This window comes from Saccoglossus kowalevskii, chromosome 8, assembly GCF_978046115.1.
Source record: "Saccoglossus kowalevskii chromosome 8, keSacKowa6.1, whole genome shotgun sequence".
Lineage (NCBI taxonomy): Eukaryota > Metazoa > Hemichordata > Enteropneusta > Harrimaniidae > Saccoglossus > Saccoglossus kowalevskii.
The window spans coordinates 7,518,318-7,544,782 of NC_140648.1; the positions used below are offsets into that span (position 1 = coordinate 7,518,318).

General features: G+C 34.4%; 1 protein-coding gene across 2 annotated transcripts in view; it reads right to left on the reverse strand.

Moving 5' to 3' along the window:
• Window positions 1-4,713: 4,713 nt before the first annotated feature.
• Window positions 4,714-26,465, reverse strand: part of LOC100376880 (eukaryotic elongation factor 2 kinase-like) — a 33,031-nt gene continuing 11,279 nt past the window's right edge. The window contains exons 3-13 of one of the 2 annotated variants that reach the window (XM_006818378.3): window positions 24,299-24,336; window positions 22,342-22,513; window positions 21,340-21,489; window positions 20,866-20,926; window positions 19,898-20,097; window positions 18,281-18,562; window positions 17,181-17,303; window positions 16,334-16,525; window positions 15,679-15,803; window positions 13,646-13,824; window positions 4,714-10,605 (exon numbers count right to left, since the gene is read on the reverse strand). In XM_006818378.3, coding sequence (XP_006818441.1) covers window positions 10,478-10,605; window positions 13,646-13,824; window positions 15,679-15,803; window positions 16,334-16,525; window positions 17,181-17,303; window positions 18,281-18,562; window positions 19,898-20,097; window positions 20,866-20,926; window positions 21,340-21,489; window positions 22,342-22,513; window positions 24,299-24,336 — 1,650 coding nt within the window. In that variant the 3' untranslated portion in view covers window positions 4,714-10,477. Of the gene's footprint in view, window positions 10,606-13,645; window positions 13,825-15,678; window positions 15,804-16,333; window positions 16,526-17,180; window positions 17,304-18,094; window positions 18,563-19,897; window positions 20,098-20,865; window positions 20,927-21,339; window positions 21,490-22,341; window positions 22,514-24,298; window positions 24,337-26,465 lie in introns of both variants that reach the window. The other variant, XM_078010565.2, reaches the window with a different exon arrangement.

Here is a 26,465-nt window from a genome sequence, read left to right on the forward strand (position 1 = left end):
GTAAAATATAATTGCCCACTCTAGTTTTTAAAGAGACAGCAGTGCGGTTTTTTGTTGGGGCGTAATTGAAAATAATTCGTGTCGTACCGAAAGGTCGGTCTTGATTTAAACAAATACACAATAATTGTGCAATTCTTGCCTAGTATTGATGTCGGAACAATCATTTTCTTCAAGGGCATGTGATGCTTCATCATTGTCAATATGCTAGAGGTAATCACCTATTGCGTACAATGATATCATATTGTCACAGAGTGATTGATTAAGCATGGAGGTAAAAGACCTCCATGGATTAAGGGAAGTAATTAACATGATCATACATTCTCGTAGGCAAAAATGCCTCAAGACAAAATGTTACTCTATTAATTTAATGCTTATTCGGCGCCATCAGAATATGAACTGTCCGTTGGACGCATTGCCGCGAATGATTTTGTGATGGCTTATGTACCTTTTACGTTCTTACCCAGCAAATATCGATTGATTTCGCAACCACTTCAAAATAAAAAGGCAGTTTGATAATTCAAGAGAATATATTTTACCATGGAACTATAGTTCCATGATTTTACATACCGGTACTTGGCAGCATGGGCACATGGGCAGCTAAAATATAGTTAAAATGATTTCCTAAAATGGCATAATGCAATTATGATGGATTGATGTACTGACCCTTCATCAGAAATCAAAATCACTTGTTTGATTGTTTATTTCGTATACGTTTCACATGTACAGTTTCTAAAGTATACTCAATACGTCATATTAATACTTGACAATGTTTGTCTGCGTTTTCGCGTGATTACATGCTGGCCCGGAAAGACGAACAGACATTTGGCAGATAAATAGTATACCCCAACACCGTGACGATGATGACAACAGTGTCTTGTTTCAAAAAGCCGGGTTATAATGTCCTGCATGCGTGTTCCCTCGCATTTCATTGTCAACAAATGATTTTACACGCGTTTTATACGTATTGCTGGGCAAATTCGCTGAAGACAAATGGGAGCGATTGAAAATAATGAAATGCATTATTAAAAAAATGTTGTTGAATCATTCGCTCTGTCTGTCAAAGCTAGGTACACTGAGCACTAGGATTTCCTAGTGTAAACGTAATTTATATGTAATTAATTCATAGCCACGGCTAGCATGTGAATACAGGTCCCGGGTAGCTGTTGTTATGTACACGCACGTCGAGAATGCATGGTACAAACACACATACTCTGCGCTATTTAATTATATTTTGATAATTGTTGTCCAATGGAGCAAAACCGTCTGTGGTGTCAACACGAAAATAATAACAGATAATGTTATTCTAAAAGTGAAGTCAATCGCCGACGAAGCGTGGTATACTGACGATTGATATGAGAGAAAATTGGCATAGGGAAAGCCTTCAAACTATTTACTTAATAGATCCCTTTTATCGCCCGCATCAACTGGGCGCAGTGAAAATGATTAATGGTTATAAAACTGTTTATCGATACATTAGCTGTTTTCGTCGACTATATTGCTCAATCAATGTGTCCGACAAAGCTGGTGATCAGATAAGAAATCTATTTAGTTGAATCCAGTTAACTTCGGTACTAGGCTAGAGATTTTCGATAATATCGGATATTATCGGAGGTTTTCAAGCCCCACGTACGTTGGAAACATCGACATTATACGATACAAGACGAACCTTTCGATAATATCGGATATTATCGGAGGTTTTCAAGCCCCACGTACGTTGGAAACATCGACATTGTACGATACAAGACGAACCTTTCGATAATATCGGATATTATCGGTGGTTTTCAAGCCCCGCGTACGTTGGGAACATCGACATTATACGATACAAGACGAACCTTTCGATAATATCGGTGGTTTGCAAGCCCCACGTACGTTGGAAACATCGACATTATACGATACAAGACGAGCCTTTCGATAATATCCGATATTATCGAAGGTTTTTCAAGCCACTGTACGTTGGGAACACTTATATTAGATACTATCGAAATCTTTAAGCCAAGTAAAACAAAAGCTTACACATGTTCACGTTTTGGTAATCGTATGCGGCGATATTTAAAATAACACAAAACAAAATACACTGTATACCAGTATTAGATAATTCTTGTGAGGGTGGGTACTCATTAGTACCGCAATGTTGATGTTACCCGATGTCCATTCCAAGTCTGTGATTGGTTGTCTTGAGAAACAAGTAAGCTCGAAGAAGACAAGAATGCAGCACATGATTTGTGACAATTGCCGCCAACAAACGATCGAGAGAATGTAATTCGTTCACTTACAATTTCCGCACAGATATTACAAACGATACCGACTCTTGTGATGCCATAATTTGAAAGGAACGTAATTTGAAAAAGGCGATAGAGGGCGTGATTTGGGCTTGTTTTATCAGAGCTCTCAGCCCGATGTTTTTCGACGCCGAACTCGTTTAACGGCGATTTTTGCAGGCTCGATCCGTTGGGCTCCTATGTCATGTAAACGATGAAATTGTTTACTAATAACCCAATTTCTTACTTGTGCAAACTACGTACACATCAATATCTGTATTATGTGGGGATTATATACATGAGCGCCAAGTAGTAAAGAAAGTAGGTGGAAATGATTGTTCTAACATAAAAGCGGTAAAATCTATAATTTAGCCATACTTGGAAATGTTACGGATTCTGTTGTCAATCATTTTTGGTTCATGTTTTCCATAAACATTATCATATCCATCCAACTCCCAAATGACACATATCGTGTCTTTAATTTAATAGAGAATCTAATAGAGAATCATGTTGAATGCAATGCAACATGGGATATATTTCGTGCATATTGTATTTGATCACATTTCAATGGACAAAGTCGTAATGATTTCGAATTTTGAGCGGTGCAAGTCATGTCTCACTGATAGTACGTTCGAATGTCATGTAAACATGCAATGTACTTTACACGCGTTGTGTACGTTGCATGGAACTCATATCGAGAAGTTATCTATTTATGATACCGTGACAAATTGATCAGGCTGTATAATACCTCAGTGCTAGTGGCACAGGCGGGGCAGTAGAGGCGGTCGCCCCCTCGAAAAAAATGTCGCCCCCCCAAATCAAGTTGAAACTCTTTGGTCAGCAAAATTTGCACCTCAAAATGCAGGAAATAGCGTTTCAGAGAGTCTAGATTTCCAAATTTTCAAAGTGGAGCATGCCCCCGGACCCCCTAGTAAGGTCACGCCTTTGGTGCAAGGTTGCTGAGCAGATCCCGCCCCCCATACAAAATGTCATACAAGATTTACACCTTCAAAACTTTAATTAGACCATATTGCAGCGCAATACAGAAGAATTGGTTTGAGTAAAACATTTTTAGGTCAATTTTAATCAGCACGTTTGTCTCAGAATATAAGTTTTGTTTTAATACATGTACCTTCATATAGCTATATTTGAGAGGTCGTTTTGTGCTTTGAAAAGTTTACCTGAATCACTTAGTTTAATGCCTAGATAAGAATAGGTAGATAACATTTATAGCTCAAGATTGTTTATGTAAAACGTATGTTTTTCCTGTTTTGTTAAAAATAATGACTTTTAATTTTGCAATGTTAATTTCAAGTTTCCACTTTTGCAGTACCGGTATGTTTCTCAGGAATTCAATACATTTTGTAAACCGATGTCCGATGTGGATAAAAGAAGCAAGTCATCTGCATATAACAAGCAAGAAAGTTAAGTGTTCAACAGCAGAGGAGGGTCATTATTAGATTGTTTTTAAGTATATCACCGATAAATTTCATAGTAGTGGATTCATCAACTCCGTTTGAAGGTTATGTCTGAATTAGTAGTGTTTTAAAGAATAATCACAAATAGAATTTTTTTTACTAAAAATGTCAAAAATATTCGCCATAGGGGAAGATATTGTATGAAATAAACAAATCTGACAAAGGCCCACCAAAGGTACCTACGAACTACAAGTATCCAAACAATTGAGCAGGTAGTTTTCAAGAAGATGAAATGTAATTGACAGACAGGCGGCAATCAGAAAAAAAAAGTATAAATACACACCACCACATGGTGGCGCTGCCTGCCCGAGTATTTTTTGCATACCTGACCATAACTTGCATCTGATAAGATTACTGAACATCAGGACATGTATTTTGGTCTATAAGGCCATAGTTTTATTATCCCTTGTTTCGCGAATCCGCCGAATGAACAGGAGCCAAAAATGAAATAAAAATATAATTTTATTTCAGCGTAATTTCTCGCACCCGCCGACTTGTAAGCTCAAAAAAAATGCTAAAAAAATATTATTTTTATCTTAATTTTTTTACCGCCCGCCGCATAACAAATCAAAGTTGCATTTTCGTGGGAGTATCATGATCAAAGTACCGAAGTCTCGCGCAAATGAGAAACAAGGTTATACATGGAATAAAATTTTATTTCATTTCTTCTCTCCGATCAATGATCTCACTTACAATTCTTTGAGAATCACACAAATCTAATGGGAAAAAAAGAATTTTTTTTTTTTTCGCCCTCCTCAAAAAAATTGCCTTATAAAAACTTGCGAAACAAGGAATAAAAAAGTTTGGCCTAAATACCGATAATCTCCAAAAATGACTGGTTATTCATCAATTGTTTGCTAATTGTCGGTATCTTTATGGCACAGATCCACAATGTTGAAAGTATGAAGAAAATGTCATCAGATTTTTGAGTTTCTCAAAACATTCTCACCCTAAAAGAATGAAGCAACAACAATTGATAGAATTTATCAGTGACTTAAGTCACCATTTTATTTTCCTTGAAAGTAAAGAGCACATTACATAACGTTACCCTTGCACATTCATTCCTTGGAAAACCTTATGTACAAGTGATGCAAGTTGTCAATTCATCAGACAGCATAATCACAAAGATAAAAAAAAACAGTAACCAAGATAACTAGTAGACATGACACTGAAATTAAAAAGATCCTCCAAAGCAATCAAGATAAATTTACAAACCCAAAGTTGGAGCAGTATCTATGTTCATAGTGCTGGGAGTGCGACATTGGGTACCAAGATCGTATAATATTTATAAATAAATACGATTCCACCAGTACCATTCATTTCAATAATAGCAATACATTTGTATGCAAATAGAATAGAAAATATACCAGCGTATAGAAGGGGTGGGAAGGTTATCATACAGCTGTTTCACCAAAGCTGTTAAATATCAGGAATTGACAAGGTGCTGCAATGCACATAAAACTCCGTCACTTGTGCATGTCACTCTTAGTATAAACGACATCATTTCATCTCTTAACACAAATGATTTAAAACGAACTAAGAAAGACACAGAATTATTATTCTAATGTACAACTCACAAAACATGCGCACCAAACACAGGTAATTAATTTTCCTGATAATAAGAGTATGTGGTAGATATATCATATGGAGCCAAAACACAAAGGATGTCATCCATCAAAGACACGTCTCTGATTGGCCAACAAAGAGATAATAGTGATGTTAACACATCTCTGATTGGCCAATAATGAGATAATAGTGATGTTAACACATCTCTGATTGGCCAATAATGAGATAATAGTGATGTTAACACATCTCTGATTGGCTAATGAGATAGTTGTGATGTTAACAAATCTCCGATTGGCCAATAATGAGATGGTAGTGATGTTAACACATCTCTGATTGGCTAATGAGATAGTTGTGATGTTAACATGTCTCTGATTGTCCAACAATGAGATGGTAGTGATGTTAACACATCTGTCCAACAATGAGATAATGACGTTAACAAATCTTTTGATTGGCAACTATATGATGCAAACATCTTTCATTGGCCAGCAATGAGATGGTGGTGAAGTAAATGCATCTTATAGGTCTATAATGAAATAAAAAGCATCTTAGCCCATATGCATAGTGGGGACAAGGTAGAAACAGAGGGAAAACAAGCTTAAATACTGAGCATGCTACTATAACAACCCATACATCATCTGAAAGCTTAAATATAGGCAAATATGGTAGTGCAAATGCTGTACCAATCTTTATCTAAGGGATTACCTTATGGCCATTTTCGTTATTGCGCTTTTTTTGGACTAATCTGACCATTGAAAAAAATGATTGATCTGTCAATAGCACAGGATGTTATAACAGCCTTTGTTTTCCAGTGATGATCAAAACAAGACAGACATGATACTGTAGTATGTCTGTAGTTATTTGGTTGTAGCATGGAGCTAGAAAGGAATCTTTTTACCTCCATGGTTTTAGCTAGCAAACAACGGCAGGTAAAGAAAAACCGAGACACTATTCTCTAGCATACATCATTACGTCCAACATGTGTCAATCAATCGTGTTACTGAAATGTTAAAAAATGGCATTTTCAAAATAGTTGGTATAGCCAAAATAAGGCACAAAAGCAAAATGAATCGTTAGGTAATTAAACATAGGTACAGTACATGTACTGCTGCCATATTCACATGATGTATAGGTTGTTATATAGGTAATATGCTTAAGTACGTTTTTGAGTGTCTGAATCACAACGTTGGAACTTATTTTACCCCTGTTACTAGCTTAAGTAGTATTAATAATTTAGTGTGGGCATTTTTGCCGATCTTTAACAATTCAAGTTTAACTGGTGCATCAGTGAATGGGAATTTGTCACACTAATTTATGAATTTTTCGAACAAAAGAACAAACAATAAAATTACTTATTCGGTTTAACAAAACTCAACACACAAGCACAACCAATATTTAAGTAACCCAATGAGATAATCAAATACTATATATACTACTATGTGACCATTGATCACTTGTTCAATACATACAGTTTAAGGTTAATTTTCACTGTGCCAATCATTGCATGCATTACAATATACAAAGTACAAGAAAACTGATAATTAATCTATGCTTGTGGATTCAAGTAGTCTTTGTAGGATCACTATGGTGTGTACGCTTGATACATCTAGGGGCCCAATTTACCCTTATATGGTAAGAAACATCTTTTTTATTGGAAGAGGAGGGGGACTTTTTTGGCCTTCTCATATGGTAAAACAAGTCTACTTAGTTGAAAGATTGAAATTGACCATCAATACATAGTACTTTGATGAACAACAATTAGGGATTTAGTTTACTTATATTATTGAAAAGAAAACAGCGCTGATACTCTTGAAAGTTATCGCTGACAATCCTATATTTATATCAAACTTTTAAATTCTAACATGAACTCAATATAACCCAACAATAGATCAAAATGTGTTTTAAAATATGTACAATGCCAAACGTTTCTGTAATGTATTCAAGATGGCCAAATAATTAATATGCAAAAATTGGCTACTTAGAAAATCGGTGGGCGGGTAGGTGTTTTTCATCCGTCCACGTTTCAGCTACTACAGTGCACTGCAAAAGGAAAGATGTTCCAAAAAATCAACAAGATTATAAAACATGTCAAAAACAAAAAATGATGATATAATTGAGAATGAAATATTAAGGCATTAGTCAATGTAAGAACATTGTACATACTTTTTTTTTTTCTTTTTTGCCATTTTAACAATTATGAATCTGATGACAATATATAATCAGCCATACAAGAATAAAATCTATTTATAGAACAATGAATTCTTAAAACTATCAAAAAAAAAATCCAATAATTGGCACCTACTTTAAAATACATTTTATTTTAAAATTTCAAGGTAAAGAATAAATGCATGAATAAAGTGAAGAAGTCATTTTCAAAGTACAGTCAAACCTGTGCTGGTGATTATTTTTTATTAAGACCAACTGTACATCAGTGGGCAGTCCCAATGAGATTTGAAGTAACCAGTTACATAAAGACCAACAGTATAATGTGACCAGTGAATTCATTCTGGCATCAGTTTGGACAAATAAACCAGTCTATAAATTCTATGTAGTGCTTTACACATCTGCCTATTAAACTGAGAAATTATTGTCACATGTTTATTCACAAATTATTCAAACTCTATATTAAGACCACCTGTCTATAAAGCTTGTGGTGGTCACTATCAACAGGTTTGACTGTAGTACTCATTTAGGAATAACATGCTCACAATCACGTCACAAATACCAGAGCTTTATAAAACTTAATTCATAGTATTTTTTTTCTCAATTTTCAAACCTTTTAATATTTTTTTAAGGCTTTAGATGAACTACTTTTTGTTTATCTCAAAGTAACTGTAAATGAATGTTTATTTTGTTTTTGAGCAAAGCCTACAATTGGCCGCTACAATAGTTATTTTTGGCAAATATGTTTTTGCAATACCCTACATTTTTCACTGTTTCCATTAGCATTTATCTGGCAGTAACCTATTTTATTTCAATAAACTCTTTAAAACAAATAAGCAAAAGTATGCTAAGTGAATTAATTTTCTAACTTTTTTAACAAATTCGTACATAATGGCTAAAGATTGAGTACATCCACCTTCTGACTGCATCTCGTTTGGCTGAAGTGCATCACGTGACACTAAAACCTAATCACTAGCCTCGTAGTTACACTAATATACGAATGGTCTGAATGGTCGTATCACTAGCCAATCAGATGCCTCAGTTAATGAAGGTGTACAAATTCTTCAACCAATATTCAATCTTACAAATAGACTGCCGAAATGTAAGTACACTAATATAGCAATAATGAACTACACACTGACAGACAGACAAACAGACATTATTAATTACCTGCTGCCAACCTATGCATTCAACAACTCAGGTTGATGACTAAATCTGTGTACTTTTAATCTCAGTACTATCCATAAAAACAAGAATCATTAAACATGTCATCGCCATGACAACAAATATGTATATAGCACTTACATACAAAGCGTCTTCAATAGATCAAAAAAAAATACAAAATTATTTACAACAGAAACCAAAACACACATACGAACAATATACTGATCAAATCTTTCTAATTTTCACAGATATGTACTATCTAACAAATGAAGGTTTTGAACATAACATCAGTGCCCAAATTGGAACAGCGTACTAACAATAACGTAATGTGTTTTCAGAAGGAATATTAAAATAGTCAACTTGGTAAAAGTGAATCCTTGGTATTGCGTTAAGTTATATACATTTTAACAAAACAAACTAATTACATAAATGATATCTTCATTTTGTATTAAAGCCTGAAGATCATTTTAACTATGATTAATTAACTTGTTATTATTGTTGCACAAACAGTTGTAAATTGCATCAGAATTTTGTTAAAAATATGCTAAAAATCCTAAAAGTTTTAAAGTGCTTAGACATAAACTTGACAGAATGGAATTAGGCATTTTTAAAAGCCAAACGTATTAGTTATTCTGGTTGTACTTTTGAGCAGTTATGTCCATTTGAGATGAAGCATTTTTTTTTTTTTATTTCAACCACCCCTAAAACATGAATGAATTACCTAAATTGCAATATATTAAAATCATGAGGGCAATGCTCATGCTCACAAAACAAGAACGATAAGACTATCCGATTAAAAAAAATGATGTATCGGTTGGTAATAAGCTATTTTTGGTTTGGGTTTCAAGTTTTTCCTTGTTCATAGCGATTACTAAATGCTGAACTAGTTATGAATAATTTATCTAAATGACTTTGAGTGTTGGAATATACATGACTGAGTACACTAAAATTGACTTTTACAAGTATGAATCAGGACAAGACTGAATTACTCAGTGCATGGTTTGTACAACCAGAATGACTGATGAACATGTACTAAATTTTCTCAACATTCGCAAAAAATAAAACAAAAACAAATAAAGGAAAAAAGTGATCAAGGATCTCCGGGCTATACTATAAAAGTAACAATGTATAAACATTTAAAATTGTTATAAAAATTATAAATAAATGCCCTTGTCAGTGTACACCAAGCAATGTAATAAAAATAAAATATTTACAGTAAATTTTTATCTTTTTGTACTTTTGATTATTTTTAAGTTTTTATTTACAATACCTTTTGGATTCATCGTAACCATGACATTTAGTTAATTAATCATCAAGAAAGTTTTAAAATTTTCAAATATGAGAACATTTAAATTTAACAGAGCTACATTCTTCGTCCACGGTGCTAAACAAAGAAACCAGCCAACAAAGGACGTAGCTATGCAATGTTGTCAGAATTGAATTGAATCAAATAACATTTATCTGTAGATATTAAACAGTTAAAATCCAGTCTAGTGTATCCAGTAATATCAACATTCATTGAACATACCAGTGAATGGTCTCATTTGCACAGTAATACAGTATAACCCTTTCGCTATCAGTGTTGCCATGGAGACTACTGTAAAAGGTGGAAAAAACAAGAGAGTTACACAGCCAACTACATGTTGAATACATGCTACAATATATACAACATATAATTACCTAGGATTAAATAAACAATGAGAATTTCCCGAAACCCGTTACTTTTAGAAGATTAAATACAAAATACACTGGATTGTGGATGCCTATGCCCTTCAGGTTACTAACATGTCTGTTGGATACTCCCCCAAATCATTCCCGCCATTTGCGTCGTCATCGTCACCATTTTTTTTTTTACTCTCCCTCAGCATCGTCATCTGAAATCTCGCCATAGCATTCCTCTGCTAACATGTAATACTTGTTAGCCAGTCTTCCTTTCATTGCTGCCATAGCTGCCTCTGCTGCCTCATTATATAGATCTCCTGTAGAGAGAGCGAAAGAGGTGAATGTTACATTTGGACCAGGAAGTGAAACCATGATCATGTACAAAATCAAAGAAAGCTTAGAAAGAACTCTCGTGTGCTGAGAGTATTGAAGACACATTAAAAATTAATTCAAAATTATTTGAATTTGAGATGTTGATGAAAACGCAGAAAACTAATTATGCAAATAAGGTAACTAATATGAACAGATTTAAGTGTAAAACTAATAACCCCTGCACAATGTACCAAGTTTCATTGAACTGTGATTAGAACCAAAAAAATATTAATTATTATGCTAATTAGAGAATTAATATGAACAGATTTTAACCCAAAATTAATCAGGCTGTCTATTGTCCTAGAGCATTTATGTACAAAGTTTTATTCAAATGTGATGATCAATACTTGAGATATTAGTATTAATTAATTATGTTAATTAGGTGATTAAGAAGCATAAATATTTACCAAAAACTAATATGGTGTATAGTCCTAGGTTCATTGAAATCCAATGAGTGGTTTTTAGACATCAGTGCAACAGCCATAGAACAGCAAAAAATTAACTAATTATGCAAATTAGGTAATTAATAGGCACAATTATTTATCCCAAAATTAATCAGGTCTCTGCACAGTCCTCAAGTAACTACTCGAAATATTAAAAGTTTAAAATTAATTAATTATGCAAATTAGGTAATTAATATGTACTGATATTACCCTAAAAACTATCAGGTCTGTGCAGTGTCATATGACATCTATGTACCAAGTTTTATTGAAATGTTATGATTAGTACTTGACATATCGGTGGAAAAGCCGAAAATTGATTAATCATTATGTAAATTAGGTAATTAATAATATTAACAGATTTTTTACTCAAAACTAATCAAATCTGCACATTAGTTCAGAGCATCCATGTGCCAAGTTTCATTGAAATCCAATGAGTGGTTCTTCAAAAATCAGTGGAACAGTCATAGAACAGCTTAAAATCAGTTAATTATCATGCAAATTAGGTAATTAATATTCATAGATTTTTACTCAAAACTAATCGAATCTGTGTATTGGTTCAGAGCATCCATGTGCCAAGTTTCATCAAAATCCAATGAGTGGTTCTTCAAATATCAGTGGAACAGTCATGGAACAGCTTAAAATCAGTTAATTATCATGCAAATTGAGTAATTAATATTCATAGATCTTTACCCAAAACTAATCAATTCTGCGCACTAGTTCAGAGCATCCATGCGCCAAGTTTCATCAAAATCCGATGAGTGGTTCTTCAGATATCAGTGGAACAGTCTTGGAACAGCCAAAAATCAGCAAATTATCATGCAAATTAGGTAATTAATATTCATAGATTTTTACCAAAACATAATCAACTCTGCGCATTATCCCATTATCTATGTAAAATTTGATTAGTGGTTCTTGAGATAACGGTGGAACAAAAAAAGTGACATACATACATACATACATACATACATACATACATACATACATACAGACAGACAGGGTAACTGCAAAGACTCCCTTTTGTGCTTCGCACACGGGAGTCAAAAATAAGAGTACAGCTGAGAAAAATAGGAAAATAAACTAAACAAATGTAAATCCACAAAATAGAAACAGAGAAGCAATGACTATACAATGGCATATTGTAATTTGTGAGGAAGGGCTATGCAGTAACAGCTACAAACTGTGTGATGGCATGCACATTGTATCTAGCAATGGCATATTGTAATTTGTGAGGGAGGGCTATGCAGTAATGGCTACAAACTGTGTGATGGCATGCACATTGTAGCTAGCAATGGCATATTGTAATTTGTGAGGGAAGGCTATGCAGTAACAGTTACAAACTGTGTGATGGCATGCACATTGTAGCCAGCAATGACATGTTGTAATTTGTGAGGGAAGGCTATGCAGTAACAGTTACAAACTGTGTGATGGCATGCACATTGTAGCCAGCAATGGCATATTGTAATTTGTGAGGGAAGGCTATGCAGTAACAGCTACAAACTGTGTGATGGCATGCACATTGTAGCTAGCAATGGCATATTGTAATTTGTAAGGGAGGGCTATGCAGTAACAGCTACAAACTGTGTGATGGCGTGCACATTGTAGCTAGCAATGGCATATTGTAATTTGTGAGGGAGGGCTATGCAGTAACAGCTACAAACTGTGTGATGGCGTGCACATTGTAGCTAGCAATGGCATATTGTAATTTGTGAGGGAGGGCTATGCAGTAACAGCTACAAACTGTGTGATGGCGTGCACATTGTAGCTAGCAATGGTATATTGTAATTTGTGAGGGAGGGCTATGCAGTAACAGCTACAAACTGTGTGATGGCGTGCACATTGTAGCTAGCAATGGCATATTGTAATTTGTGAGGGAGGGCTATGCAGTAACAGCTACAAACTGTGTGATGGCATGCACATTGTAGCCAGCAATGACATGTTGTAATTTGTGAGGGAAGGCTATGCAGTAACAGCTACAAACTGTGTGATGGCAGGCACATTGTAGCTAGCAATGGCATGTTGTAATTTGTGAGGGAGGGCTATGCAGTAACAGCTACAAACTGTGTGATGGCGTGCACATTGTAGCTAGCAATGGCATATTGTAATTTGTGAGGGAGGGCTATGCAGTAACAGCTACAAACTGTGTGATGGCGTGCACATTGTAGCTAGCAATGGTATATTGTAATTTGTGAGGGAGGGCTATGCAGTAACAGCTACAAACTGTGTGATGGCGTGCACATTGTAGCTAGCAATGGCATATTGTAATTTGTGAGGGAGGGCTATGCAGTAACAGCTACAAACTGTGTGATGGCATGCACATTGTAGCCAGCAATGACATGTTGTAATTTGTGAGGGAAGGCTATGCAGTAACAGCTACAAACTGTGTGATGGCATGCACATTGTAGGACAACATTGTGAAGTCTGTCTCACAGCTAGAATGACAAAATGACTTGTATTAAGCATGGTGATCTTACATTCACTGATACTTGCACAGCTTTTCGCCATCACATAGACAAGTTATGTTGCAGATTGACAGTTTTCTTACCTGCTTTTTGAGGATCTTTCTCCAACTCAAAGCCTCCTTCTCTGAACATTTCAGCTAGTTTAGCTTGTAACAGATGATTTGGATTATCCATAGTAGCATTGTACTCTCCACTTTCATCTTCTTCTGCCATGGTAACAGCCGATTCATACCATTGAACGGCTTCCTTCCAGCTTCTTTCTCTGCATTAGAAAAGGAGTATCCAGTGAACCTGACCAATAGTTGTTCTAATAACAATTTTGATTGTTATTTCCTGTATTTTCAAACTTGCAAAAGCAAGGATTACTTTTTTTGCTTCAAAGCTACCACATTCTCACACAGACCAAAAATATATTTGCATAATCTGGCTAAAAATTAAAATCTGCTAATATACAAATTACTTTTATCAAACTTAGAAATCATTCATTCCATCTTGTTTTGAAGCTAAAATGTTGACTACAAACAATATACAAGTTAGTTTGGTCTGAAATCAACTATAACAAGCCATGCATGGCACAGTCCCCGTTAGTTATCAAATTTAAGATATATAGTTTTGTTTATAGTAATATAGCTGGAATATAACCATGTCAGGAATATGATTTTTTTAACATTAAAAAGATTGACATTTGTATCTGATCGTCAAACAAGTACTTGTCCATATTGAGAGATACAATGGAACAGCATTCAAAATCAGCCATTTTGAATACATGTATATATATATAACATGATGTAGAACGAATATATAAAATCTGATCTGAAAATTAACATGACATGCATCAGGAACCTGTAATGTCTAACGTGTGTTATAAGTTTGAACAAAATCCATCCATAAATGCCAGAAATGCTTGATATTTGATGAATTTTTAGTACAAAAATGACAACCATTCAGCCATTTTGAATAGGATCGTCAAACCAATATATCTATGACATGATGTATGATGAATATTTAAAATTTGAACATAATCAGTCAAAACAAGCTGGAGATATGGCACGAGAACCACATTGATTAATACAAAATGTCCGCCAGTCGGCCATTTTAAATGTTATCTGAAAAACTAAATTATTTGCATCAAGGTCCCATAATGTCCAACGTATATACAAGGTTTGAACAAAATCAATCTGTAAACAACTGGGAAATGCTCGATTTTGATGATTTTTAGCACAAAAATGGCCGCCATTCGGCCATCTTGAATCAGATCATGAAACAAATTGAAGTGCATATGTATGATGTATGTGTGAAGTTTGATTGTGATTGGTCCAGGCATTTCAAAGATACAGGTCCGGACGCACGCACAGACGCACACACGGAGGTCAAAACATAAGTCCCCGTTTTCGGACTGCGTTCGAACGGGAATTAACAAGCAAAAACAATTCACAGTCCCGGTTCCGTATTTAATGCCAAATTCCATCACTAACAGCAATCCAGCCGTGTAGATAGTACTGTGATGCGATCAGTCATTTCTGGCAATATACTGTAATGGGCATATTTGTCTGAATCACACAAATATGTAATGTACAACCAAAATTCGGTATGTAGAATCATTGTACTGATAGTGAATTGAATTATGCAATCTCAGAAAAACAGAATGATATGCACCTATGACCCAATATGTGTGCACAGTCAGCTGGCGTACAAGTCATAATAAAATAAATAGGATTAATTTATCGATATTTACTATAAGGGGGGCAGCCATCTTGGCTACAACTTGAAACTAAAGGGACAAGTTGATAACAGGTTTTTCAGATTCCTACCAATCAGGAAACAAATACCAAACTTTCACAGCCAAACAAACTGTTTACAAGATTACGACAACCACTAACAAAATTTGGTTGAATTTTTTGTTTTTTTGTAGAAAATCGCTTGCATATGAACACCTAATTACACAAATACCGAGAATATTTTCACAGGGTTTTTGAAATCGACAAAGCATATTCCAACTCAAGAGCCAACAGTACCGGCCTCACAGTTAGATAATAATTTTGGTTTCAACAATTTTTTCGAAATGTCCAGTAGCAAGATAAAACATACATATTCATACGGGGGCAGCTGTTCCTACCTGTTAGTGCCCAGTCCATCACCAGATTCATATGCTTTAGCTAGGTATATCATGCATTCTCTGTCACCAGCTTCTGCAGCCATCTCCATGTAATCCATACCGACATTGGTGTTCTCCTCAGATTGCTGAAAACATGCAAAAATCTATCGTCATCAAGTCTCTTACCATGCTATATTTGTTGATTCAAAAGGTTGGGTTGCCATTGTGGCATATTTAAAATCCAGCATTTTTATCTTTTTTATTCTGCTAGTTTGCTGTTACCATTAGTTAAATGATATTAACAATACTGTTTATGGAGGGGGCGCAACGTTCAAAGTAATTGCAATATTTTTTTGTTCGTACAATGTAAATTGAAAAAATAAATTCCGTTATTCTGTAATCACAGGCTAGACGTACAACGTAATCAATCAAATATTTTATTCGTACACTGTGAAAATGTATGATTTTTTACGGTACGTACAAGAATTTTCTAGGTTTTCTTTTTTAATTTCCATAAAATGTAAAATAACCTTTATTTTCTCTGTAAACATTCAATTTTCACTGTAAACTGTAAAAACGTCTTTTTTCCCTTGTAAATTGTAAAAAGCCCCTTTAATTTCCCGTAAAACTGTACCAGTTACCCCCCTTGCCCCCCCCCCCTCTTTATGGCACTTACCTTTACAGTCACCTCTGGTAAGACATCATTTGGTAACTGTAGATAGATGTGACTCACAGCTATGATACCTTCTAATACACCACAATTTGCCGATTGATTCAGATGGAACAAAGCAGATTCCAAATCTCTGTCATCAGTCAATGATTTGGAAAAACGCCCGTTCTGATGATACTTGGCAATTTCCAGATGTACCTTGAAGAAGAAAAAGAAATCATGTAAATATATGAATGGCTCTGAAAACTTTGACATTCAACATAGCAAAAACAATATGACCTGCTGTATCTATAAATCCTTAATAAATACAAAGCAACTGACAAACATAATACCAATGTATGGTTGACTTAGTAAGTAGAAGATATAAACACATAAAATACACCATCTATGTATCAAGAGTCATAGACACCTGTTAGGTAGTTCTTGACAAAAAAGTGAGGGGATTAAAATTGGCTAATCAATATGCAAATAAGGTAATTATTAGGCACAGATTTCAACCAAAAACTAGTCAGGTTGGAGCATTACCCCAGAGCATATATGTACCAAGTTTCATTGAAATCTGATAATTGGTTCTTGAGATATTAGTGGAACAGATACACACTGGAGTCAATAACCGGAAAGAGTTCCTTTTGTACCCCCCATCCCCAACCCTAACCCTACCCTCCAGCACTCCCCATTTAATTGTACATGCCCCTCCTATTAAAGGACATCTATAGTTATCTAAAGAGGGCATATACAAATGAATTGGGTAACTGGGAGTAAGTGTTAGAGTTAGGGCTAGGGTTTAGAGATGGGGGTACAAAAGGAACTTATGCCTCAATACAAGTACAAGTCATGTGTCATTTAAACTGACCTGTCCAAGAATGGAACCACCAGTCTTTTTGCGTAGATTCATCAATTGGCGCAACTGCATTTCAATATCAACACAGGAAGGACGGTGCATTTGGTTAGCATAGAATGCTCTTTTCTCTTCTTCCTATCCAACAGAACAAACATTTCGTTTAAACATATTTTTAAAATACAGTCACTGAGGAGATGTTCCGTCATAGATACAGATATGCATATGACATTACTGATTATTACAAAAAAGTAGTGCCATTGGTATAGTTCAAAATGGAATAGTCAGTAAGTCAAAATGACAAATACATGTTCTGCTACCTTTTTTTCACATAAAGTAATATCAATGCATATCGGTATCCATTATAGAACACAGAGATACAACTTATACTGTAAAATGTACCATTTTTGTCAATTTTGGCATTAGCGACACTTCAATTTATAGCCAACAATATGTTATCTCAGGATAACATTTTTTGTTCAAGTGGCTATGTCTTGAATTTAACGAAATAAATGTTAGCTAAAATAACCCACACCGTGCTGAATTTGAATAGTATTCTCTAACATGCTAGATTAAAATAGTTTACGTGCAATAAAAATTAATTTAGCCCAAAAAACTACTCTATTTCCTTTATTACAAGCACTTACATAAACATAAGCAGGAGTATGTCAAATTTTCAACGACAGTGTGCTTCTAATAACGGCAATACAGTACCGAGCTTGGTTGTGCAGTTCAATTTATTATAATAGTGTTTGTTTAAATTTAAATAAAAGCAAGCATATTCATCCCAACCAGTGCGGTGTTCTAACTAGTTTTCAATGGACAGAACACCGCAGAGGTTCATTCAAGAAAACCCAAAAAAAGTAAATAAGAATCAGGATTAAGTCATTCTGTTATATTTGTGAAGTAATTTTTTTTACATCGCTTACATGATTTGTCAAAGTATCGTCCTTTACATCTACTTCGTTTTTACTAATTTTTCTTCTCTGCTCCTCATCACCCCTTAAATTTCCGCGTACATGATCGGCAAAGTGACTGAAGTAATGGCGATAGGCATAGTTAGAAGAATTATTAAGAAGTGGGTGAAAATCCGGGTCGGATACATTTGAGCTCACCTGTGTTAGTGTGCCGCTGTCACTATCATGGCGCATACGGCGTGGTGTGAATGAAAATGGACTAGGAGGTGGAGAATACATCTCAATGTCATCAGGACTGCCTGGTGACATTGGTGAAATGGGCGAGAGAATGTTATCAGGACTACGTGAGTCATATGAGTCAGTAGAGTTCATGGAAAGAGTGCGTTGACGTGTTATGTAGCCAGTCATGTCAATATTGCCAGATACACGGGGGCTCACGCACTGTTCTTCTGATCCACGCACCATAGTAGCAGCAGAATTCTATAATACAAATAAAATGTACTATAAGTACTGACATAAAGCATTTACCAATGGTGAAAAGTAGAAGAGCTGTGTTACTAGGATTTAAGTTGGCACATTACGGTATCATTTACAATTAATCTTTTTATTTATGGTATGAATAAATCATAATTTCAATCATTATCATAGCAAAATATAAGTTTTTCCATACATGATTGTGCTAGCTCAATCTTAGGTGAGCAGTTGAACTACAATGTGACTTATTAAAGTATCTAAAAACAAGCAGCCAGTCGGCTGAGATAGCTCCGCTGTTAGCATTGCACATCGCAATTAAAGAACAGAAGATATCATTAGAAAATGAACAATATGTATAGTATCAAAGCAACAGAACTTGCTGTTTTCAACAAGAATTCAAAAATATCACTTTTCACCAAAAATAATTATCAAAATTAGATAATTGAAGATATCATCACAAAATTAACAAATCTGAAAGCGGTCCACATGTAGTACCTATATGTGTAATATAAAAGCAATCAGACTAGCGGTTTTTAACAAGAAGTCAAAAATATCACTTTTAACCAAAAATGACAAAAATATTCACCAAAATTAGAGAATTAAAGACATCATCATGAAATGAACAAATCTGAGAGAGGACCACATGCAGTACCTATATATGTAATATCGAAGCAATTGGACTTGCGGTTTTTAACAAGCAGTCGAAAATATCACTTTTTACCAAAAATTAAAAAAATATTCACTAAAATTAGAGAATTAAAGATATCATCATGAAATGAACAAATCTGACAGAGGACCACGTGTAGTACCTATATGTGTAATATAAAAGCAATCAGACTAGCGGTTTTTAACAAGAAGTCAAAAATATCACTTTTTACCAAAAATGACAAAAATATTCACCAAAATTAGAGAATTGAAGATATCATCATGAAATGAACAAATCTGAGAGAGGTATCAAAGTATCAAAGCATTCAGGCTTGTAGTTTTCAAGAAGAATTCGAAAAAGTGAAACATTGACACGGACGACGACGGACAATCACTCATATGATAAGCTCCGCTCGACAAAGTTGACAGCGGAGCTAAAAAGTAAATAAGGATTTATCGTTGGCTTAATCCATTGGTGCTATGTTCTTAAGTACATAGCTGTGATGATTCCATGATAAAAAAAAAACAATATATTTCATATTCAAAATTGATGCCATTATGTACTTGGCTGCTTAGCAACCAAAGAATAAAAAATTCAACTATTGCACAACTACTAAACCAGTGGTCCTGGCTACATGGCCGACCATCCATCCATCCAGACTACGTGCTGGGTTGCCAATATACAAGTGCACAAACCTGCAGCCTGACCAAAGACTGTTGCACAACTTTTTCATTCTCCGATGTATCAAATGGTGTCAATTTCAAACTCTTGCATATTCTGTTACACGCGTGGGAATGAAAGAACAGAGCCATTCCTTTGGGTCCCAAGTTGCCCTCATTGTACTCCGTTCCCTTGGATGTGTGGATCTGCGGATCAGTGTACAAATCTCCCACACCTAATGAGAAAATGATATTGCACATACAGTGAAACTATCATTCAATAAACTGAATACTTAAAACAAAGATAAATGTGCCACAGTGAAAATAGAATTTAAAGGGGAAGCTTCCAACCCATGGGATTGCACTATGGCTTTAGGAGACATAGTTTGTGTTGCCAATACTCAGATTTATCTTTCCTACCAGAATTTAACAAATTTATTGCTCTAAGATTCAGTTAATAAAAAAACTTTCCCCTGGTAATAAATAAATTTATGTTATATTGAATGTTATTTAGTGATTTACAATTGTTTGCAGCATTTTTAAGTAAATTAATTTAATACTTGTGAAAGAAATAGCACAAAAGCATTTTAGATTTATCTGAATTCAAAGTACAAGTTTTCATTGGTTTTTAAACATAATTCATTTCAATCTTGAAGGGAATGATAGGTCAAAGATTGTTCAAAAAATTCTATGAAATTTCCCTTTAATTTAGCGAGTTTCTAATAAGATTACATTCAATAGGAATTTCTCTCCCAAAATACACTGATACAGTACTTGAATTTCTCTCTCTAGTCGCAATGTGTACTAGAGTCCCTCAAAGTTCTTTGATAAATAGCAGTCAACTCAAGAATTGCCTAGTTAAACCTTGGCAGTGTCTCGTTTTTGTACACATTAATTTGAGTAACCATGCATGCAAGCAACGTTGTCTACCCAATCTTTTAACTATAATGAATGCAAGGTAACAGACTCCGAAACACGCTGGTAATGTGAAAAACAAAACATACCTTGTATATCAACCACAATCAACTGATGACCAGATCTTTCAAATGTAAAGTGACTGAATGCCTGTAGAGATGAGAGTACAGTATTGACAGTTTTATTACTAACAACTTTACATCTTATTTTTTTATCTATTATTCAACATCTCCTTAATGCTAGGTTCAGGATTGGGTGATTAGATTTTGCCATCTACATAATACAGTAATGTTTATATAAGAGAACATACAGTACACCACAATATGTGATATCTGAGGCTACATCAATGAACCAAGTGCAAGAGGCAGAATAGTCACTGTCACTGATTTCACCACCGATATATTATTTGTTTTTGATGAGCTTTATACTTGAATAAATAAATTATAACTGTTTGGTTGCAGTAATATGAGAATGCAGATTGATACTTATTATAAAATATCTTTTGTTTTTGTAATTTTGTTCTAAATGTTGAATTGGTGCTCACTGAATAACTGATTACCTACCTGCGGGGTACAACGAATCGTGTCATCTCCCACAAATCCAGAGTTGGAATTATACTTGGTATACTTCCCTTCTATCAAGTGCTCAAGATGGTACAGTGGCTTGTCGGGACGATTCGAGAGTTCTAAAACACTCATCTGAAAAATATCAACCTACAGAGAAAAGGGAAACCAATGTTGGATAATATGAATTTAACGTTTTCATGTAAAAATACTGGGTAATATGCATAAGTCAGTTTCACAAGTAGCAAAAGTCTGTGCATAAAAAAAGGTTCAGTGCATTAGCAACCAGGGACATTTCGCTGGTTCCCGGCGTCCTTTGCGAATGGTAGGTAGGACGCAGGTAACTAGTAATCGCCAAATTGTTCCATTTGGGCCGGTTTTCCGGCCGGAAGGAACGCGACTGGGTGACGTAATTTGAAAACATTCCAAGTTCCGTTTTGCGTAAACGTGTCTGTAATGCTACAATAAAGCCATGCTCATACATACTGCCTGCTTAGATTTACAGATTTGATATGTTCTGTGCAAATTTATAACAAAAGAAACAATTCTTTTTATTCGCCCAACTTTCAAAAGCAAAAGGAAACCCCTGAACGGCCACGAGCGTAAGCGCTGACGCCAGGTAACTAAGGGAAATGGAACAAGCAACGAGAAAGTGATGTACCGATCAGAATGCCAGAACCAGTACTAGTTACCGGCCTCTTGTGGCTTGGTACGCCATGACACTTGAGGCGGGAACCAGCCAACCAGGGACATCAACTGTGAACATTTTCAGAATGTTCATTTTGGCTCACAAGAAAGTAAATGTTTGAAAGCTTATTACTTTAAAATGGGAGAGGGAATAATGTATTGTTTGATGAAACAAGCTGCCTCATTTATTTATTACAATATATATATTTATTTACAAATGTACACAACAAATATGCACACTTTTTTAGAGAAACCGTCAGAATTAATTGGAACCCGTGGAAAAACAGTTGGAATCAAGTTCATCATCATTATTACCTTCTTTGGTGGATTATGTCTATTATATTCCTCTCCCCAGAGCTTGGCATCCATTTGTAGCTTGACGTCTTCAAAATAAACATCTCTGTCCACATACTCAATGTAGTGTTTAGCAACATAGTTAGATGCATTCTTCCAGTTATTATTCTTTGCAAAGTTAGATAACTTTTTCCTGTATGCATGATAAGGAAACAGTTTTATTATCAAAATATTGCACATTAAACACAGAATTCTGGCAATTCGGATGCTACACATGAAATGGAATAAGTAAACATAAATTCTCACTTTTAATTTTTTAAGTAAATTTTGTTGGGTTATGTGACAAGTCTGTACAAACACATGTACATAATTAAAGATGCAGAGCAGCTTTGTCATGTCCAAGTTTGAAAGTTGAAAGTCAACCTTAATGAGTACCCACTGATGTACATGTCATTGTTTCTCAGAAGATGCTTTGGTCATAAATTATAAATGCATTCATGAGACAGAAATGCTCTAAACTTTCTTTCATAAATCTAAGATGTTAGGGCAGACAAATGACTGATCAAAATTATTTTATTATTTCTTGAAATAAGCTTTGCCCATACATACTAAACACAAAAATATCAAGTTGAGCGGTTAAAGCACTCCTGAGAAATAAATGCCCCCCAAAATGGCGAAAATCCAAGATGGCGGCGGAAAAAAAAGTCATGTGACAGCTAACTTTTTTATTCATGAAATAGGTACATGTAGCCAACATAATGATCAATGCTACTACAAAAATCAGAATTCCTAAATTTCCAGAAAGGTTCAAAATGACCAATATGTATATGATATCGAACATTATTTACGCAATGCATTAAAGGCACACAGACTCCCAATTCTGGTCTGTGGCTATCATTGCAAATACAAAAATGACTCCACGTAAAAAAAAAATGAATAGATTATCTTACTGTATTTGCTCTATTAAAAGAGCAAACACTAAAGAACTTATAAACCCAAAATTGCAATTGTTGGATACTGAATCAGTAAAATATCACTAATGTTGACAACAGAAACAGCTCTGTAATTTATGTAAACTAATGCACAGCATATTTGGTAGTCTATCAGACTATGCATTTCCTTCAAGTAACAGTTTCCAGACCAACAATTATTAGAACTATCAGCTTTTTAAACAAATTGCTAAGAATCTAAAAATCAGTTTGAACCCTGGAAGTGGAATGTATACATAAGGCTGCCGCAATGCTTTCAATTCAGGTGCAGATGCAAAAACTACCATTGTTGTAGGAAATCAGGATTTATAATCACTATTCATAAAACTGCACTTAGACAACATAATAAAAATTTTTTATTCTTGACTACACTACCTATACATTTATATGCCCATTTTATTTACTACCTGGCACGAACAATCAGTTTTCAACATAAAAGCTGACAGTCAATATGATTTGAAAAGTGGAGAAAAAAAACGTTTTATGACACATTATAGAATTATGGATCAAGGGACTTTAATATGTTCAATCCAGTTAACACCAGTTCTGCAAAATTGTATTGCTGCATTTGTCTCGATCTGTTTCTAGATTTGAAAGTTATTGAATGCATAAATATGTCAGTACCCTGGATTAACTAAACTGATCAACAAAACAAATAGGATACCATATATTTATGGAGACGTGTGACAGACAGTGGGAAGAGAAAAAAAAAAAAAATTTAGCTGTACAAACACCACCAAAAAATAAAAATCATTTAAATTGTTGTATTTGAGTGTCAACTGTCAGCCATAATTTTTAAATAAACATGATAGTACACAAGAAAATTAATAGAACATCATGAATGTGTCATTAATGTCTCACACACTGCTGAAGCAAAATATACAGAACACTCAAATATTCATGAGACCTACATTGACTTAAAAAACGTGACCTCATTTTGTTGAAACTCATAATAAATTATACAAACATGCAGAAAATGTTATACTTACATTCTGAAACATTTTCTCATAGCACCAGCAGCAAAGCACTGTAATTAGACATATCAACATATTAATTACACTTAATGTGTTTTGTGAACACAATTCACAATTGTTTTTTTTAATGTACCTTTTTTAAAATGGATGAATCATCAAATCAACCTTTACAATCAGGTTTCCAGACATGTTGAAAATACATGTACTGTTTAAACACTTAAAATATCACATTTAAAGAGAATAACATTTTAAACATGTTATTTCAAGTTCAAAAAAACAAGTTTTAGGCATTGTTCATCTTTTTTTTTCTCTACTGCGTCATTATATTGAATAAATTATGATAACTAAGTTGCACAGTAAAATCACTACGGAATACTTAATTCATACGTGCCAATTCTTTTTCATTTTAAATTGGAACATCTTTATATAAAAATGTATACAATTTAGAGATGAAAAGATAACTACGATGGTAGATTACTGTTTTTTCCCCATCAGATTGTGTGTTTACAGATGGTCTATAAACCCTGGACTGTAAGTACATGTGGGTCAATGATGTTATCTAGCCTACAGCACTAGCATTAGAACCCTGGTTTTTACAATGACTACACCATATGGCATGCACAATACAGAAAATCAAAAACAGGAAATGTCACTATAACTGGCTAAGACTTAATAATACTATAGACAAATATATTTTTACCATATTTCAAATCAGATTTTTTTGTAGTTTTTGCATGTTGACTAAAGAACAAATTTAAGGAGGTAGATCTTTTAAGGCCTGTTAATAAGCTAATAGATGATGAAGATGGCATTCTGACATGACATATTGTATTATATTATTATGTCTAGCCTTTCAACATTGTGATTAATTTCTGTGAATGAAATAAGCTTGAAAAAATAAATAAAATGTTTTATGCAAGGGTGTGTTGTGGAAGATAAAAAACGATGTGAGGATAAGTTTGTATTCAGCGCTGTTTTCATACAACAAACGATCTTTTGATTTTTTCAGGAGTAAAAATTAGGACTTGTCTACCTGTCCCAGATAGGCAGATAGAATTTAGCTGGAACAGTTAAACTATTTTTAGTGTATTTCCATGCTTAGTTATGTGTTACATTTGATGATGGTCATTTCAATGAAGTAAAAATATCTCAAAACCATATCCGTCTTTGAAAGATAGGAATTTTGATATTGTACTATTAAAAAAAGAGAGAAAAATTCAAGTTCAAAATCAATATGCGACAGGTGTTCAAATTGTGAGATCACACTTTTGGTCATCCGTAGAGGCTTTCAGCAAGCCACATGCATTACAAAAATATTCATAAAAAATAAAGAATTGAAGATATCATCACAAAATATAGAGGGCAACCCAAGGAACATATGTACCAAGTATAAAAGCAATAGATATAACAGTTTTCAAAAAGAAGGAAGACGTTGACACGGGATACAGAATGACGACGGACAATCACCAATAGTTCTGTCTGACAGGTTAAGGTGAAAACAGTATATGATTATTTGAAAATTTCAAAACAATTGGACTAGCTATTACATAAACAAATATTTTGCCACTGTGTATTCACACAATCTAATACATTCGCACATTAATACACAGTATCTGACTTAGCGGTTTTACAACCATATGGGGTGAAACAAAACCTATACATAGTCTCCATAGTAATGACAATACAGCAGAACCATCTGAAACTTAGCATATAATCTATAATAATATATTCCAATTTTTCACCAATAATACCTTTCTGACAGAGTTATGAATTAATAGACAAAGTTTTATTAATATGGAACGATACCCAACAAAGCAAACCTCCAAGGCCAGTGACATTTGAGTTGATAAATGTTAAGTTTGACAAAAAACACAATTGCGCCACCACTAAGATCAGGACCTTTTCTGTGTTTATAGAGACTTATACATGTACAAATACAATTTTCACACACAATTTCATTATGGTGACAGTTTACAAGCTGACATATTCAGACATAAAGTACAGGTCATCTTCTATTTGGATTCTGTATTCATGAAGAAGTGTCTAATGATTCTATATTTTATTTAAGGCTCAGCATGCACGACGACTCCTGTATTTCTAAGTTGTGATACTAGATTTTAACAGCTAAACACAACACAAATAATATTGAATAAGCACAATTTTTTTTTTACAGCTAGACCCA